Source organism: Macaca thibetana, chromosome 1 (genome assembly GCF_024542745.1).
Source record: "Macaca thibetana thibetana isolate TM-01 chromosome 1, ASM2454274v1, whole genome shotgun sequence".
Classification (NCBI taxonomy): domain Eukaryota; kingdom Metazoa; phylum Chordata; class Mammalia; order Primates; family Cercopithecidae; genus Macaca; species Macaca thibetana.
Window position 1 is genome coordinate 144,844,723 of NC_065578.1, and position 19,614 is coordinate 144,864,336.

The 19,614-nt window shown below is 37.8% G+C and overlaps 1 protein-coding gene across 1 annotated transcript in view; it reads right to left on the reverse strand.

Moving 5' to 3' along the window:
* RRP15 (ribosomal RNA processing 15 homolog) overlaps positions 1 to 19,614 on the reverse strand; it is a 44,369-nt gene that overhangs the window by 24,127 nt on the left and 628 nt on the right. The window contains exons 2-3 of the mRNA XM_050780386.1: positions 4,518 to 4,792; positions 1,959 to 2,056 (exon numbers count right to left, since the gene is read on the reverse strand). Of these exons, the coding sequence (XP_050636343.1) occupies positions 1,959 to 2,056; positions 4,518 to 4,792 (373 nt within the window). The remainder of the gene's footprint in view (positions 1 to 1,958; positions 2,057 to 4,517; positions 4,793 to 19,614) is intronic.

The window sequence follows — 19,614 nt, forward strand, 5'->3', positions numbered from 1 at the left end:
TTGTGTTATGAAACTATTTTAAAATCCCACTTTAAAAAAGACTTACTTTAAAAACTACATTCTGCATTTATTTGAGTTCATTCAAAGATAAATTCTGAAAATTAAGACCTGCAACATCCAATACAGGAGCCACAAGCCACATGTGGCTAGTGAGCACTTGAAATATGACTGGTCTGAATTGCCATGTGCTGTAAATGAAAACACACACCAGATTTCCAAGACTCAGTATGAAAAACAGAATCCTTAAATCTCATTAATAACTGCTTCATAGTGACTACATGATGAATATTTTGAATAGAGTTAAATAAAATATTATTGAAATTAATTTCACCTCTTTCATTTTACATTTTTCATTGTGGCTATAAGAACATTTTAAATTACATATTAAATTACAAATGAATGTAGCTCACATTCATTTCTCCTGGATAGCATTGATTTATACCATTAAGATCCCTTCCAGCTCTAAAATTCTGCAATCTATGAATTTTCTTGCCCTAATAAGAGGCAATCTGCCTCTTCCAATAATTATTGGGCCTTGCACATCCCTGTATATGGTTGCTGGATTTTTCAAGAATGAATGCACCTGACTGCTCTTTATCCAGGCCATTTCTCAGGGTTGTGTTTGTAGGAAGTAACCTTGAGGAATGAGGTAACGTCTCCCCCCAGACAAAGAGCAGGCTTGTTACCTATCAGTGTAAAAGTGACAGATTCCCAAGCACAGTGTTCCAGCTCTTACAACACAACATACTGCACGTCCGGGCATCCATCTGGGACACCTGCACTCCCTCTATGGGACAAAGGAAACACTGAGAACGTGAAGCTCTGCTACTGCTTTTGCCATGAGTAATAAAGTCCTTTGTCTTTGACCCAAAGTGTCTTGTCTTCTACCAGCATCCAGGAAACTTAAACAGGCTAGCTTATGAGCTTATAAGAAGAGTAAAATTCCAGACCCTTCACAGTAGTGACAGGACCAGGGTGAGGCAAGGGAGGTGCCTAGGACATGAAATTTAGGAGGCACTCACTCTCATGTACTGAGCCTGTACTTTTCTAAGCTCTGTGTATGTACTAATCCATTTAATTATCAAAGAAACCCTATAGGCTAGGTATATTATCCTCTATTTCCAGATAAACTGAGAGAAAAAGAAATTAAGTAGCATGCCCAGGGACACATTGCTAGTAAGAGCCAGTACTAGGATTTGAACCTAGCAGTCTGGCTCTATCACTGATGCTCTTATTCACCACACCACGCTATCACACTGTGTAACACTGAGATGGATTAGAAAATGACCAAAATAATTTAGGTAACAAGAATTTAAAAGTAATTCTGCTAAATGTAACTGCTACATTCTTTAGTAGCAGCCCAAATGTTATCTCCTCTGTAATGCTTTCTCAAACTTTCCCAGACAATCTCCTGTTCTATGTTCCCAACACATAGACACAATTCTACTCTCAAAGAGACTGTAATTCCTACAGATGACCAGGCAAGGACCACCCAGCAGCCACCATATCCTATTTGTCTTTGGACACAGAGGGCATCGAGTAAATGTTTGGCGCCAATGATTAAATAAGCAGAGTAAAAAGACAGCTTGAAATAGCTGTAATGTGTAATGTATTATGCCATAAATATAATGCAAGATAAAAATCATCATCGAGTACCATAAATTTAGACAAGCATCATAAGAGAAATGCAGTAAGAGGTCTGATTACACAGTTCTCGTGACTATAAAAACAAGTTGATCTGAAATAGGTTCATACCAAATATACACTTAGCACATTATATTCTTGCCTCATGAGACCTGGAAAATCTTTGGTTGAATTCAGTGTTGAACAGGCAGGCTTAGGTATATATCACTTGGCTCTGAGAAAGGCTGAGCTTAAGAATCAAATGGGGTCAAAAATAGAATCACTATCAAAGCTTTAGTCTACTTATTTTTTAAAGGGCAAAAACACTGCCTTACCTCGTTGCAATTCTCTGAAGATTTCTCTCTGTCTCTTTGTCTTGGACAACATCTGGCTTTACTCTGCACATCATTTCCCACTCCAGCCTCTTATCACGCTGCGTTATAAATATTGTTATGTGAAAGAATATTAGATATTTCTGAAAGTGCAGCAAACATTGGTATGATACTCTGTGAAAGGGTGAAGGTAATAAATCATTCTGGCTTAGTTTGTCAGGGACTTTTAAAAAAACACAATTTTAGGGGTTCAGCTTCGAGAGCCTGTGGTTAGCACTCAGCGTGTCATGCGAGAGGCACAAAGTGAGTTTCTGTCAGGCCTTCTGACAGCAGGGGCCTGGAGAGCTGCCAGCATATTCAGCAAGGCAGTACAAGATAGGGTGTGAGGGAGCCACATGCCTGCTCTGCCATCACCAGATCATCAGAAGGAAGCATAAGGAAGATTCCAAACTATCCTCTTTGAAAATTAAAAGTTTATCTTTACTTTCAGAAAATGACTTCCTCGGTCATCAGAATTATTATTAAGAAAATGTATCAGCTTTTAAAAGAACAGCATCGTATCCAGATATTTATATAATGACTATTGTTCTATGCACAAAATCATTTAAATCCATTTCTCCTCTAGTAGCATATCTGACCAATACTCTTGCCATATATGGTTAATCGGTTGTAAGCTATAGCAAACGGTACAGAAGCAGAAGGGGAGGTGGGAAATAAGAAAATCCCCTAGGTAACATAATTTAGTTTGAACTCATCTTTAAATAGTATCCTGGTCCCAGGAATCTGATTTGATAACATTGCTTGTTCATGTCTCCTTCTCAGGCCAACATTTAACCAAGTATCAAATATAATGACATAATGAATTAATCACCAAGAAGCTGGCAAGCACCAAAACCAGTAATAAAGATAATGTTTTTATTAAAATTTTTTTATCTTGCCTTTACTCATCTATTTCTCATTTTGTATTAATGAAAGTGTCTAATCAGAGTAAAACCAAATTCTTGCACTCAATATAAAGATTAGCCTGATAGCTTTCTAAAGAAATAGATTCCTCTTCTAACGAGACAGTTCATTTTAGTGGTCATGAAATTCACTGTCAGATTATGAGAGGAATTTATTTTAAAAATCTTGCTTTTAAGTTTGAAACAGTCAATTCTTAATTATATTCAGTACTCAAAGGATAATATGTATGCTTAATTCTGAAACACTTTTAACTCTGAAACTTATTTTTGTATTTATGATTAGAAATAAGTAACTGATATATTAGAAAACCATAATAGTTAAATTAGGAAATAATAATTACATATACTCTTCTAAGAAATATACACAAAGAGCATTTGTAGCTGCCAAGTCTTGTTTCTGGTATCAATACATGCGCTTTCATGCATTATGGAAACAGTAACATCTCTAGCACTCAAAGTTTTGGCCTAAAGCAGAGTTACAGACTCATTCCTCTTGGCTTCAAAATGTTCTTACCCTCACTAGAACTCTGGGACCAGAGGAAATCAAATATTCTGATATTTTTGAAGCCTCTTCTAGCATTTGCCAAATAATAAACAAAGACTCAAAATTTTCAGTTGAAAAGCTATCCGTAAGATTTAAAGACAAAACTTATCTTAAATAAAGTACAATAAGAATATTGAATTAATAATAGAGTATGCCATGTTTCTAAGAGCAATACTTAAAAATTTCCACCTTTCACACAGAGCAACCTGTATTAAGAACAAAGAAACATACATCTTGAAACAAGATAAGGAGACGGTAAACATAAAAAGAAATACGTGTCAATTCAAACTTAACGTTTCTTTCATTTTTACCTATGAAGTGACTTTGGGAATTAGTACTTCTATGTTGCCAGTACATTTGTAGAAAGTTATTTTTCTTTAATTAAAAAAAAAATGCTTATTTTAGTAACCAAGTATTTTAGACGGAGATCAAGTACAGGTGATACGAAAACCTTATCATGGATGTCTAGCTTTTATAATACACAACAAATTTATGTATAACTTTTGCCCTTTAATTAATAGATTATACCTAGTCTAATATCTGTCATCAGTAGTTCAACAAAAGCATAATGAATTCAAATTTATCCAACACTGATTTGTATCTAACACTGAAATAATCCATTTTCAGAACTACAACCAATCCTTGAGTTATGACATCTTCACAGATTCGTATTGTAAAATAAGTTTTGGAAAAAAAAAAAAAAGTAACTAACATGCTTCTTAGTTCACAACCTAATAAAGTCAGCATGCAGACAGCTAAAACAAATAAAATAGGCTCAAGAATCACCACCATGTGTATAATTACTTGATTTTAAAAAGATGTTTCCTCGGCATTTACATTTCTATTACTTTGCCTTTGCATAGATGATTAAAAAGTGAAAATGCTCAATGGAATAATTTAGACTAAATTCCTAAACATAACCTTAGTTATCCACCTTCACATAAAAAGCAAGTTAAAAACTGGAAAGTTAATTGGACAAACACTGCAAGAAACAGTTTGATCAAGATTAGAGCTAGCCTAGACAATATAATCTACAAGACAACTGGTGAAACACACCTGTTTTATTTTCTCTAGTCTTTCTTGCTTTAACTTTTCTTTTTCCTTTTCCAGCTTCTTATTTTTGACCAGAATAGTAGGTTTACTTTCAGGAGTTTTCTTGTTGAGGACTTTAGCCATGGCATCTGCCCAGCCCGTATTAGTCCCAACACTTGATTCTCTGTCATTCTCATTTTCTTTGTCACAGGGCTCAGCATCACCTTCACTGTCAGCTTCTACAGCATCATCATCAAAATAAAAGTGGTCCTTTTCCGATCCACAGCTTCCTATAGAACCTAAGAGTAAAAGCAAATTAAACTTTAATATTCCTAGGCAGAGGCTGCCAAGGCCCCCGGAACCCTTCCTGGTGCCCTGCCTGTCCCCATTTTTGCAAGGGGGGTACTTTTCTGAGTCCCACAGCTACAGTAATGATGAAGAGCAATAGGACCGTCTTTCCCATTGCCATCAGCTCCCAGAGACGCAGCCCAGCCACATAGACAGGGGATATCACAGCGGCTTCCAAACCCAGGACCCAGGCAGCAGGAACAAATCCAACAGCCTCTGCTGTCAAAATGGTGACCGCTGACATGGAGCTGGTGATTACAATACTCGCAATTTGTGCATTATTTTGGCATAATACCTTTATTTTTTCAGTGCTGAAAATTCATGAAACAAAAAATGATGTAAAACATTAATACATTTCAAGTAAAAATTTATGACAAATTAGAAAGTAGGAAATAAAAACATGCCTATATAAAAATGAATCTCGAACATGAGTAAAACTAAAGTATCTTCAAAAAATTAACTGAACATTATATAACAAAGAAAAATAACATTTCACATTTTTTAAAAGCATGATCTTAAAACATAAAGTGCCAACAGTGTAAAAGAAAATGTTAAAAACAAGAAATCACTTGCAATTCTATCATGCTAACAGAGCTGCATATTTCTTAATAAAGAGAAAAATTAACGAAAACATTTAATTTGAAGCTTTTTCTGTATCTTATACACTGGGTCAATTTAAGAAATCTGAACACATTTGTGACTCTGGGCTTTAACATACAAATATAGTTGATATGTAAGAGTCTTATTATTGCCCATAACACTAAAAAAAAAAAGGTATCTAAATTAAAAGCTGGCAGTACTATTAACCAATTCAATAGAAGACTGAATTTTTTTATTCCAGGACCACAGAAGTTTTCCCCAAGAAGCATCTCCTAGGACCAGTGTACCCTGGAAAGTACAATGGAAAACAAAGTTTGGAGAATATAGTTAGCTGAAAGCTATATTATTTTAATATTATATATGTTTTACTCTTCAGAGTCAGTAGCATTACACAGAAACTAATAACAAAATAAATAATTCTTAGAAAAGGTCCTTCCTGTAGTGAGTATTCAACTAAATGTAAGGAGGCAAGATGGCTTAAAAGTTTGGGTCAATAAAAAATATCTTGGTGATTAAAAGCAGAAAAATCGTGACAAACTCCTGGGAACATGTCAAAACTACAACACTGACATCTAGTGTTTGACATCCAGTGTTTTGTCCTGATGTATTCACACACAAATTGCCGCAGATTTCATGTTTTTCAATGGTACCGTTAAGGCAGCCAAAGCAAGCCAAAACACTTTCTGATGATGTAACCCACTCTCATTCTCCACTTCAAAACCATGGCTATTTTCTTTGGTGCATTTCCTTCCCAGCTTGACTACCACAACATGCATAATATGAACACACAATAAATCCATGAAAAGTTTATAGCACCATTTTATACAACCTGCATTCACCCCACCAATTAAAAAAAAAAAAATCCAGAAGAATTCCCTTAAGTCATGGTTTTTATTTTATTACTTTCTTAAAGAAGCTCTATCTCAGAAGTTTTTAATCAGGTATTCACTGACAATGAAAATGATGACATTTAATATAAACAAATTAAAAATGCAAAGTAATGAGGTCTCCCAGCATACTAAAAAAACAGGATTTACTTCTAGGATATCAAAGATTATCACTATGCAAATCAGAAAATAGAACTGGCTCAAAATATTATTATATCCTAATCAAATGAGGTTTTTAAAAAATTTTCCACGCACTGATCTATAACAGCAGAAGCAGATATATCCAGGTATCTAAGGGCATAGACGGAAATCAACAGACAAGTAAAAAATGCCTTCGAAGTCCTGTGTGTTGCCTTAAACATTAATTTTGCATTCTACTATAAAAATCTGGAAATTAAAGGACTACGAAGGATGCTTACTGAAGTAATGACTACAAGTTCTAATCATGGTAGTGTTCTCTATCAAAGCTGCTCAGTAGCCACTAGCCACAAGAGCCTATTGAGCACTTCAAATGTGGCTAGCACAACTGAAGAACTGAATTTTTATTTTCTTTAATTACCTTAAATTTAAATCACATGTGGCTAGAGGCCACCATAATGAACAAAGCAGGGCTAAACCACTGACGTACTGAAGTTGTCATAAGGCACTTCTTACCTCCTGCTGCCTTTTTCTCCAAACCTCCAGCTCCCTTTCAAACTTGCCATCTGTTCCCTGACCCCAGATATGAATGGTTAGCTGCAGGCAGGAAAGTGAGCCATTTTCCATAGCCTGGGATAAAGTTTTAAGAAGACTTACAGTCCCTCCACATTCACTGAGCACTCATGAGTGATGGGCAAGAAAGAACTAAGGAAAAAATCTAAATCTAGGTTTCTCTCCTTGAAGAACTCAGGAGTTTAGCAGGGTGGATAAATTACATAGCCAAATTGCAATAGAATTTGTAGGTGTTCTAAAAGAAAAACAATGAGGAAAGGGTGACCAGGGATATCTGAGATGGCTTACAGAAAGTTTTACAAAGATGATAGATGATATTCAAGTTGTTTCTTAAATAGCAAAGCAATAATTTGAATGAAAAAAGAAAGGACAAAGCCAAGGAAGTAAGATTCCATAACCCAAGCCAGTTGATCAGATGGCAAGATCACTGAACCTAGAACCAAACACATTCTAGATTTGAGTCAGTGCTCTGTATGAAAATTAAAATTACTATTATAATCATATTATTATTGGCACTCCAGACAGAAGAAATCAGCATGTTCAAAGAGATGGGAATGTGAAAGATGATGAAATATTTACAAAATGACACGAAGTTAAGACTGGCTGAAACAAAGATTTGAGAATTGGATGGTAAAAAAATTGGGCATAAAGAAAGTAAGATTGGGATTTCATAAAAATGTGATTTATGATCCAAGAAATGTAATACACATCAATTCCAAGATTAAAACCAAGTAGTTTAAAAGTTCATACTCCAGGTGTGTGCTTCCAATAGAAGGCCAAATAGCTGGAATTTTTTCTCTCTTAGCACTTATCTTCAGTCCCTACTTTTAAAAACATTCTCTATTACAGTTTTTCTTTTAAAATGTAAATACCACCTGAAAGTGGCAGGCCTATTGGTTAACCTTTCACACTTTTAAAACTTGCCCTAAGTCAAACAGAACTCCTGGTAAAAACATGATTGAGGACAGTTAGTAGGGGACAATGAAGTAAGGCTACCAGGATTCAATTTCAACTCCAGACACAAATCTAAGTGGCTTTTCTGACATTAAGTCTTCTGCCTGAGTTTCCTCATCTGTAAAAATAGGAATAAAATGGTACTTCATTGGGTTTTCATAATTAAAATATATAAAGTTCTTTGAGTGCCTACCCCTTAGTAAGCACCCCTTAAATGCTGATTATACACCACACGCACATGCAGAAATACACTCACAGGGACACACAATGGGAATTTTTATGTGGCTGTGGTAGACAAGGAAAAAGAAACAAGGAAGGAATGCCTCTGGTATTGGGAATCTGGAATTCATGTGAGGTGTTAAATGAGAAGCTTTAGATGACTAGAGAGTTATAGCATAGGGGTTAAGAGCTCAGATTACCGAATTAGACTTGGGGTGTGATGTTCTGATTCCAGTACTTTCTAATAGCATAGTTTTGGGCAAGTTACCTAACCCTTCTGTGTCTCAGTTTCTTTATCAGTAAAATAGCGATAAACACAGTAACTACTTCACTGGGCTGCTATGATGATTAAATAAGATAACCCATGAAAAGCACTTAGTACAGACCTGGCACAATAGTAGGCACTAAATAAATGATAATCAGCAATCAGAGGACAGAAAGAGAAGAGAGGATCTCAAAAGCTTAAAAATGGATGTCAAGAAAAGAGGGAAAATAAATGTGACTTCAGTTATAAAAGTGCTGCCTAAGTCTTGTTATAGTTTATAACTCATATGCCAGGGAATCATGCAAGCCACCTTTCACTTATTTCATGAGTGGCCAATGTCTCTGTGCTACAACCTTTTCAAAGTACTATAAAATAATGATAATACTAACTAGCTAACACATAGTTAGAGCTAGGCACTATTTATAAAGCACTATTTATGTATTATCATTTCACAACACTTCTTTTCTTTTTTTGAGACAAGGTCTCACTTTGGAGCCCAGACTGGAGTACAGTGGCACAATCTTAGCTCACTGCAGCCTATCTCCCAGGCTCACGCAATCCTCTCCTTTCAGCCTCCCAAGTAGCTGGGACTATGGGCACACACCACCACGCTCAGCTAATTTTTTGTAGAGATGAAGTCTCACTATATTGCCCAGGCTGGTCTTAAACTCCTGGGCTCAAATGATCATCCCACCTCAGCCTTCCAAAATGCTGGGATTCAGGAGTAAGCCACCACATCCAGCTCATTTCACAACATTTCTATGAGTTGCTTTTATTATTGTATTTACACAGGTGATGATTCTGAAGCTTAGAAAAGTTAAAAACATGCCCAAAGTCAAAAAGGCAAAGCTAACGGGGCTGTCAACTTGTGAGACACTACAAAGTTTTGTATCAGAGATTCAATTTGGACTAATGTGTACTGAACTAATGCAGCTACTCATTAAATATTTTAAAACATAGTTTAATAAAGTTTGAATTTAAAAAATTTCTATCTAAGCTTCAGTAAAGGTGAACAGTCTACTCTCTGTCCTCATTCTGATTTTACCTAAGTATACATATCCCCCTACTTATACAAGGCTCTATAAAACTACTGCTCCCCATTCAGCTGTAAATCATCTGTTCTGCTCATGCCACATGGTCCTTCCTGCCAATTACTAAATTTGGAATATTCAAAAATGATGCTTTAAAACTTCAAAAAAAAAAAAAAAGCTACCTTTGAAAAAAATGAAGTCACCCCAGGTTTCCATAAAAATAACTAAAAATAAAATGATAGTGCTACCATGGGAAACACTGTCAGATGTGATTACATGTGCTGTTGGGCAAGCCAAAACAGATAGACTCTGGAAGTAGTCTGTTTCCTGAGCCTGTCTTACAAATTGCTAAACCACTCAAGTAGGACTATGATATACTTCATTTCTTAGGCATGTTCCTTTGCTATTTTAAGTAACTTAAATGATAAAGGAGGCTATAAGGTACAGTTTGATGAAAAGCACATTTATCTGCTAGGTTATTATATCTTAAATACAGCATTGTAGTTTATCAAAAATGAAGGGATATCTCCTAGGACCTTCTAACCTGAATTGTTATCAAGTCTTGTGTTATAAGTAGATGGCCGTTTTTCACATACGTAACCAGAACAATTCAGGTTTTTTAGCTGCCTGGAAAACCTGAAATGATCCTCCTTATTATTTTATGGCCATATGGGCACATTCTATGAGGGAGGAGTCAATCATATCATGGCCCGAGTAACAATCAAGGCTTCTTTCTTTTAACCTGGGTTGATTTACAGGCAACAGAAGCTTCTGCCGCACCCTGTCCCAAGACTACAAGCTTAAGAACCTAGTAAGAGTTGCATCTGAACTTCCATAAATCTGAGTAGCTCAAGGATAACTCAGAGATAGAGGCTATCATCTTACCCTTTATCATACTTGGTATCATCAACCACTGTTCTCATTTTTTTCATCTGAGGTGATTTACTGACTAGGGACGCTGTTTATCTGTTTTGGGGGGTTGTTTTTTTAAAGACTACAAGCTTAAGAACCAAGTATATATTGTATCTAAACTTCCAACAAGTTATCAGGTCAATAAATCTGAGTAGTTCATGAATAACTCAGGTAGGGGCATCACCCTCCCCTCTATAACAACACTTGTCATTTATATATTACTTAAAATGCAAACTGTAGCACTTTACCTTCTGTGATACTGTGAAATATATATTTGGTCAACTCCTAAAATCCTTGGAATCTCCAAAGGAGTGTCTTTTTGTATGCTAATAATTGAGGGCTGGTAGTCCCAAAGCAGATTCAGGATCAGAGTTGGTCACCAGATGCACCAAGACAGGATTAGAGGTTTGGGACTTTCAGCTCCATTCCCCAACCTCTGGGAAGGGAGGGAAGCTGAAAGTTAAATGGATCACCTCAATGATTTAATCAACCATGCTTATGTAATGAGGTCTCCATAAAACGTTCAAGAAAACAGGGTTCAGAGAGCTTCTGGATAGCTGAAGTCCTGGAGGTTCCTGCAGGGCGGCACACCCAGGGAGGGCATGGAAGCTCCACACTCCTTCACCCTATACTTCACCCTATGCATCTGTTCATCTGTATCCTTTGTAATATGTTTTACAATAAACCCATAAACTTAAGTGTTTCCCTGAGTTCTGTGAGTTGCTCTAGAAAATTAATCAAACCCACCGGGAAGACTGTGGGAACCTCAATTTTAAGTCAGTTGGTCAGAAGTTCCAGAGGTCTGGATTTAGGACTGGTATCTGAAGGGTTTGGGCAGTCTTATGAAGTTGAGCCCTCAGTCTGTGGGGTCTGACACTACCTCCAGGTAGATAATATTGAGATGAATTGGAGAGCAAACAACTGGTATCCACTGCAGAACTGATTATTTGCTTAGGGTGTGGGAAGGAATCCATACACATTTAATCACAGAAGTCTTCTGTAATGATTGTTGCTGCTGAGTGGTTGAGTGAGAAAACAGAGAAAAGCACACTGAGTGGTGTTTTTTCCACATTCACCTGCTGTATATCCCTAATTCATGATCCCCTTCAATTTTACTATGATCAAATTTCAAATTGTATTGACAGTACTGCAATTCAACAAAAATTCAATCTGAGTCATTTTGCTATTATTCAAGTTGATACATATAAATGCTAATTTTACCTCCACGACAATCTCGTATATGAGAAGAGTATTAAAAAAAATCATGTTAACACAAATTTCCAATTTATCCAGTGAATAAATGGGTATCAAGTACTACACCATGAATCAGGCTCTATGCCAAATTGAGACACAGCTGTCATCACAGTGACAAGGTCTCTGTCCCCACAGAACTTAGGAAATTTCTGCAGTCTAACAATACTTGAGTTTTGAGTTTTGTTCTAACGAAAGCACACTATTCTATCTTTCTTATATAATATGTCAAAAGAAATTAAAGCCAGAAAAATAAAATTCAAACAACATATGGGTTATATCTGTGTGTTTTCCATGAAACTCAAGTAGCATCTTACTAAAGGAAGTTTTTCAACTGTCAATATAGGGCGCATCCCTATTTTTATAATCCAGGTAAAATTCAAAGATAAGTGTCTGATTCAGTTTCCTGATAAAACAAGCCAGTACTCTTTAGATATAGCTATAATTTACACACTGATTCCTCATACGTCTGAAGCCTCTGCCTTTATAGTTTCTCAGTACTATCATCTAAAAGTTTTTGATAACTTACTAGTTTAACCAAGACCACATGTATACAACTACCCGACTAGAAAATCCATCTCCATGGGTCACCTTTACAGAAACATTTAATTTCATGACAGGAAAAAAGAAATTTCTTATATTAAATAACAAATTCTGAGTTAAACCAAAGAAGAAATGTCCCATCATTAACCAAAAGACCTATATTACTAAATTTATTAAATAAAGGACTCTTTAACCAGGCGTGGTGGTGTGCACCTATGGTCCCAGTTATTGGAAGGCTGAGGCAGGAGGATTGCTTGAGCATGGGAATTGGAGGTTATAGCGAGCTATGATCATGCCACACTGCACACCAGCGTGAGCAACATACCAAGACCATGTCTCTAAAAAATACTAAGAAAAAAATCGTTTTAAAATAATAAGTAAAATATATGACCCTTTATTATTTATCTGTATTGCAGAGATAGGATAAGTTGTAAAAGACAAAGTAGAAGAGACATTTAAGTTGAAACCTAAAGGATAGAGAAAAGCTGGTTAAGAGAAAGTAAAGAACAAAAAGAGTATGCCAGTAGAGTGCCATAAGCACGACTAGAAAGAGAGAGAGCAGACTGTATTCCAGAAAGCAGTTCAGAATGCTATGACCCTAGTCATCTAGGGAATGACAAGATGTGAGCCTGAGACGCAAGCAGTGGTCAGATCACATAGGTTGGGTACGCAGACTGTGTTGCCAGTTCACAAGGAGATTCAGTCAGCCAATCGCTGTTATTTGTGGATTCCGTATTGGAGAATTCACCAACTCAGTAAAATGTATTTGTAACCCCAAATCAATACTCATGGCACTTTTGCAGTCATTCACAGACATGTTTAGAGCAGCGAAGGGTTGGAGTCTCCCTACATGCACACTCCTAGCTGAGGCTGAAGAAGGAGACAGTCTGCTTTGTTTCAACTTTCTCATTGTAAACTGATATTCTTCCTATAGACTATTTAGTGCCACATATTTCCATTTCTGTTCTTTTTCTTGGCTACAGCAATGTTTAAAATGGCCCCCAAGCATAATGCTGAAGGGTTGTGCAGTGTCCCTAAGCACAAGGATGCAATGTGCCTTTCAGAGAAAATATGTGTTGAATAAGCTTTGTTCAGGCACGTTATTGGCCATGAGTTCAAATGTTAATGAATCAACAAAGTACATTAAATATAACTATTATTATCCACTTCCTCTAACAGTATAGTATGCCCAAAATGTATGGTGCTATGAGTTTACATTAAAGTTCGTTGTTTGAAAAGCTGAAGGCTGGATGCAGTGGCTCATGCCTGTAATTCCAACACTTTGGGAGGTCAAGGCAGGAGGATCACTTGAGCCCAGGAGTTTGAGAACAGCCTGGGCAACATAGTGAGACCCATCTCTACAAAAAATAAAAAATTAGGTGGGCCTGATGGCACACACTTGTGGTCCTAGCTACTTGGGAGGCTGAAGTGGGAGGATTGCTTGAGCCTGGGAGGTCAAGACTGCAGTGAGTCCTGATTATGCCACTGCACTCCAGCCTAGGCAACAGACCCAGACTTTGTCTTAAAAAAAAAAGGGGAGGGGGCGCCAGGCACGGTGGCTCACGCCTGTAATCCCAGTACTTCGGGAGGCCAAGGTGGGTGGATCATGAGGTCAAGAGATGGAGAGTATCCTGGCCAACATGTTGAAACCCAGTCTCTACTAAAAATACAAAAATTAGCTGGGCATGGTGGTGTGTGCCTGTAGTCCCAGCTACTCAGAAGGCTGAGGCAGGAGAATCTCTTGAACCTGGGAGGCGGAGGTTGCAGTGAACCGAGATCGCACCACTGCACTCCAGCCTAGCGAAAGAGTGAGACTCCGTCTTGGGGAAGAAAAAAAAAGGAAAATTCAATGATTTCTCTTTTTTTTTTTTCCTTTTTCTTTAATCTCAGAGTTTTGTTTTTAAAATTTATTTATTGATTTTTGAGACAAAGTCTCACTCTGTCAGCACCTTGGCCCACTGGAACCTCTGCCTCCCAGGTTCATGTGATTCTCATGCCTTAGCCTCACAAGTAGGTGGTACTACAGGCATGCACCACCATATTGGGCTAATTTTTTGTATATATTTTTTTTTGGTAGAGATGGGGTTTTGCCATATTAGCCAGGCTGGTCTCAAATTCCTGACTTTAAGTGATCTGACCACCTTGGCCTCCCAAAGTGCTGAGATTACAGGTGTGAGCCACCATGCCTAGTCTAAAGTTTTTATTTTTTGAGACAGGGTCATGCTGTGTCACCCAGGCTGGACTACAGTGGCACAGTCACAGTTCACTGCAGTCTTGAACTCCCAGGCTCAAGCAACCCTCCCACCTCAGCCTCTCATGTAGCTGAGACCACAGGCACATACCACCCACATCCAGCTAGTTTTTTCCATTTTTTTGTAGCGACGGGGTCTCACTATGTTGCCTAGGCTGGTCTCAGACTCCTGGGCCCAAGCAGTCCTCCCACTTCAGCCTCCAAAGTGCTGAGATTACAGATGTGTGCCCCGATGTGTGGCCAAGGAAAATCAAATGGTTTCTTTCTGAAAAACATTCCAAGTGGAACTCTTCTTTGTCTTTAAACAAAAACACACATAAGGCTGGGTACGGTGGCTCATACCTGTATTCCCAGCACTTTGGGAGACCAAGGCAGGCAGATCAATTGAGCTCATGAGTTCAAGATCAGCTTGGGCAACATGGCAAAACCCCATCTCTTCCAAAAATACAAAAATTAGACAGGTGTGGGTAGTGCACGCCTATAATCCCAGCTAATCTGGAGGCTGCGGTGGGAGGATGGCTTGGGCCTAAGAGGCAGAGGTTGCAGTGAGCCAAGATTGCACCACTGCACTCCAGCAGCCTGGGTAATAGAGCCAGATCTTGTTTCAAAAAAAAAAAAAAAAAAAAAAAAAAAAAAACCCCACATAAGACAAGGTTATGTATTGACAAAATGACAAAAATGTTCTCACCAGAGACTCACAGGAGCCTACAACTGTATTTCCCCTAAAAGCAATGGTTCACTAATTCAGGGATTCAGGATTTCCTGCAACTTTACTGAACATTATTGTAACTAGAATCAATTGTGAATTCATAAATTGAGAGTAAGCATTTATAAACTGTTATAGTAATTTGATATTACCATGATGTCCAACAATGTGGTCATGTTTCCAGTTATTCTTTTTCATTGATTTTTTTTTTAAACACCTATCTATGACAGATTGGAGATTAAAAACAAAAACCAGAATGGTCCTTCAACACTGATAGTTTAAGAAGCAATGCCTAGAAGACTGAAGGGAGTAGGGCTGCAATGACAGGCCCAACAAATAGGTCCCCTATGAACTAGTGTAAACAAAAGAGATGCAGGCAAGGCCGGGCACAGTGGCTCACGCCTGTAATCCCAGCCCTTTGGGAGGCCGAGGTGGGTGGATCACCTGAGGTCGGGAGTTCAAGACCAGCCTGACCAACATGGAGAAACTCTATCTCTACTAAAAATACAAAATTAGCTGAGTGTGGTGGTGCATGCCTGTAATCCTAGCTACTCTGGAGGGTGAGGCAGGAGAATCGCTTGAACCCGGGAGGTGGAGGTTGGGGTGAGCTGAGATCGCACCATTGCACTCCAGCCTGGGCGACAAGAGCGAAACTCCATCTCAAAAAAAAAAAAAAAAAAGAGAGAGAGAGACAGAGATGCAGGCAAGAACTAAAGTAATGGCAACAGAATAAATGGATTAATTAAACCAAATAGATATGGAGGCAACAGGAAGAGTAAAGGATGACACTTGTGCTTCCAGCTTGGATGGGAGTAGATGGCAGTGTCTTTCTTAGAGACAGAAGCAGCTTTGACAAAGAAAATGTGTCTATGGCACAACCAAGCAGACACAATCAATTGTTATCGACATCATTATCACTGATCTTGAATTTTACCAAAAATATATGATCTAATGGTTAGACTATGGAGTAAAATGAGTGGAATAACAGATAACATCCTGCACCTATGGAGGTAACAGTTTCCTACTAGGAAGCAATATGATATACTGGAAGCACTATTTCCAAGCTTCTTTTCTTATCTGTAAAATAGAAATGCCATCAGCTACCTTACAGGGTTACTAGAGTAATTCAAACCTCTTTTCTTGGGAGAGTTCCAGCTTACAAATACCACGTTACCAAAGGTGGGAAAACTTATTTGGCAAAAAGAGATGGGACTAGCAGTTTTTTTAGGTCAGAAGAGACATCATCGTCATCGCTAATATTTATGGGTGGGTACCATGTGCCAAATATTAAATGCTTAACATATATAAACTCATTTAATCATTATAACAATTCTAAAGTAGACATTATGATTATTCTCATTTTGTAGATGAGGAAATTGAGGCAGATAATAGTAAATAACTAGCACAAAGTCACTCTGAAAGGTAGTACCAACACAGGTGCCTCTGATACAATTGAGTGAACATGGGAATTTGTTTCCAGAAATAACATACGGACTTTAGGAGAAAGGAAGCAAGGGAAGAATACTCTGGTCATAAACATTGGAAGTGCAATAGAAATCTGAACACGAAAATATCCCTTGGTGATGAAATCTTCTTGAGTGGGAGGGAGAAAAGTTTGTCTCCATACCAAAGTCTCCTTGTTCCCAATCTTTTCTTTCTTTAGATTCATACTCCCTGCCCTTTCACTTTCCAAATAGTTTTTTTAATATCTATGTCCTCCTGGTTCCTCAAACGTATTAAGGTAGTGGTCAAGAACATAAGCTGTACAGTCAAACTTCAATAACTGTTGTATCATTTATCAACTTGCTTATTTGCTTATGTACAGAAGTGAGCAAGTTATAAACCTCTGTGCCTCAGGTTTTTAAATGTAACATGAGGATAATAGCAGCATCTCATAGAGTTGTCAGAATTCTCTGAGCTGATATATATAAGGAACTCAGAACAGAACCAGGCACACAGGAAAGCTCCAAAAGTATAACTATTCTTATTATCCAATTCCTCTAACAGTGTAGTATGCCCAAAACTTACGGTGCTACAAGCTTACATGAAAGTTGCCTGTTTGAAAAATTGAATACTCTCTTGCTGAAAAATATTTCAAGTGAGGCCCTCTCTGTCTTCACTGTCCTGTCCCAGTGCAGATCCTAACATGGAGTTTTGCCATTGCCTACAAACTGTCCTGGCACTCTTTGGCAGTTACCACACATCTGGCAGTAATATTTATAAATGTCTGTCACCATCTTGCTTAAAAATTCTCAGTAGCTCCCTGCTGCCTACAAATACACAAGGCCCTTTATAATCTACTTTTAACCATTGTTTCCAGTTTTACTTCTAGTCACTTCTCTGAACAGCTAGAGCCATAATAGAATGTTACTTTGTCTGAAATAGGCCATGAATTTTAAGAGACCACATGCCACTGTATATGCTTTTATGTCTGAGAAAACTGCCCTCTATACTCCCAGGCCAGGAAAACTATTCATCCTTCTAAGGCCTAGATAGAATGCCACCTTATACATTTATTCAACAAAACAATTTACCAAATACTAAAATATGCAAAGAAGACCCTGTGAAAATAAACAAGACATACTTTGGACATTTGGGGAACTTATCTCTATAATGAGAGAGATATGTTAAAATATAATGATAGCATAGTATATTATCAGTAATACATGTAAGATACAAGTAAGCAACACTTAGGCTGGGTTCCAGAGGATATGGATTCCTCCGTCTCCATCCTTACCTTTCCAAAATTGAACCATGATCTTGAAAACTATCTTTTAATTATACCTAATACACTATATTACAGTCCTGTGTTTAATGTCTTTCCTAAAACTGAAATTTTAATGTAGAAATGTATTCATCCTTTGTATTCTCAACACCTAGAGGGTGATTGGAACCTAAGGGAACACAACAATTGTCCAATGAATTGAATTGGATAAATTAGGTTTCCATATTAGCCAAAAACCTTCTTAACCCATAACATAGCTGATCTATAATAGCAAAAGAACCTTAAAACCTAATCAGCATTTATAATAATATGCTGAAAAGACAGAACAGTTCCAACTTGGAATTATCCAGTACTTGAACAGAAAAATCCAATTTGGCCAGGTGTGCTGGCTCACACCTGTAATCTCAGCACTTTGGGAGGCCGAGATGGGTGGATCACTTGAATCCAGGAGTTCAAGACCAGCCTGGGCAACCTGGCAAAACCCCATCTCTACAAAAAAATTAGCCAGGTACAGTGGTATGCACCTGTAGTCCTATCTACCTGGGGGAGCTGAAGCAAGAGGATCGCTTTGGAGGGTGGTGGGAGAGAAGGTCAAGGTTGCAGTGAGCCTGGGTCACAAAGCAAGACCCTATCACAAAAAGAAAAAGAAAAATCCAATTTGTAAGCAGTACTGACATTTTTTTCCAAATATAGTACTCTTCCCTTCTTGAACAAAACTGTTTGAACCAGTCTAATGAGTTCAAAAAATATCAGAACCAGAAGTTCTAATTTCGGCTCAACAAATAGTTTGTTTTCCTTAACAGTGTGGCAGGAGATGAAAACTCTAATTACCTAGGAATTGCAGTAGCATATGACACTTTCTTCTTGGTCCTGGAAGTCCAGTTTAATTCATTAATTTACTTAAATACCTGTGAAAGACCCACAAGGCAATAGGAACTGGGGATACAGTAGTCTTTACTTTTATGGAACTTATATTCCAATTGGGAAAGATACGCAGCAAATACATACATCAAATGGTTTGGGCAGGGTTGAGAAAAAATAAAGCAGGGCAGTAAGTCAAAAAGTGAAGAAAGGAAGACAGGAAGAAGAGTAGTGGTGGTACGTTAGATGGGGTAGTCAGGGACAAGTCTCTCTGGTAAGGCACTGGATCAGAGGCTGGTGAACGAGAGACATGCCAAGCATTTGAAACCTATTTTAGGCAGTAGAGCCAACCAGTGAAGAAACCAGGGTGTGGGAGCATGTTTAAGGTGTTAAACAAACACAAGCATACCGGTATGGCAAGATTACAATTAGTGGTTTGTGAGGGGCAGATTGGTCTATGACAGACAACCTGGCCCAAATCATACAGCCTAAGGATCTTGGATATTATATACTGAGATGGGAAGCCACTGGATCATCTCAAGCAGACAGCGGATGTAATTAGAAATACGTTATAAAAGAATAGCTCTGTCTGTTTTTTGGGTATCAGCTAGTACAAAGGAGCAGTAACTGGGCAGTAGGAAGTCAGGGATTACCTGCAATTCCTTGTCACCTAAAAAGTTGGTGCCAAGAATGATGGTAAAGAGGAGCAACAGACACAGCATGGTTGAAAACCTCAAAACACATCGTTCCTTCCTTTCATTATCAAGCGTCTCTGAGAGACATAGTTATTAAATGCTACCAGTTTTTAGTCGACCTTAACCACCAACCTCTTCTTTCATTCACTATTATTTAGTCTC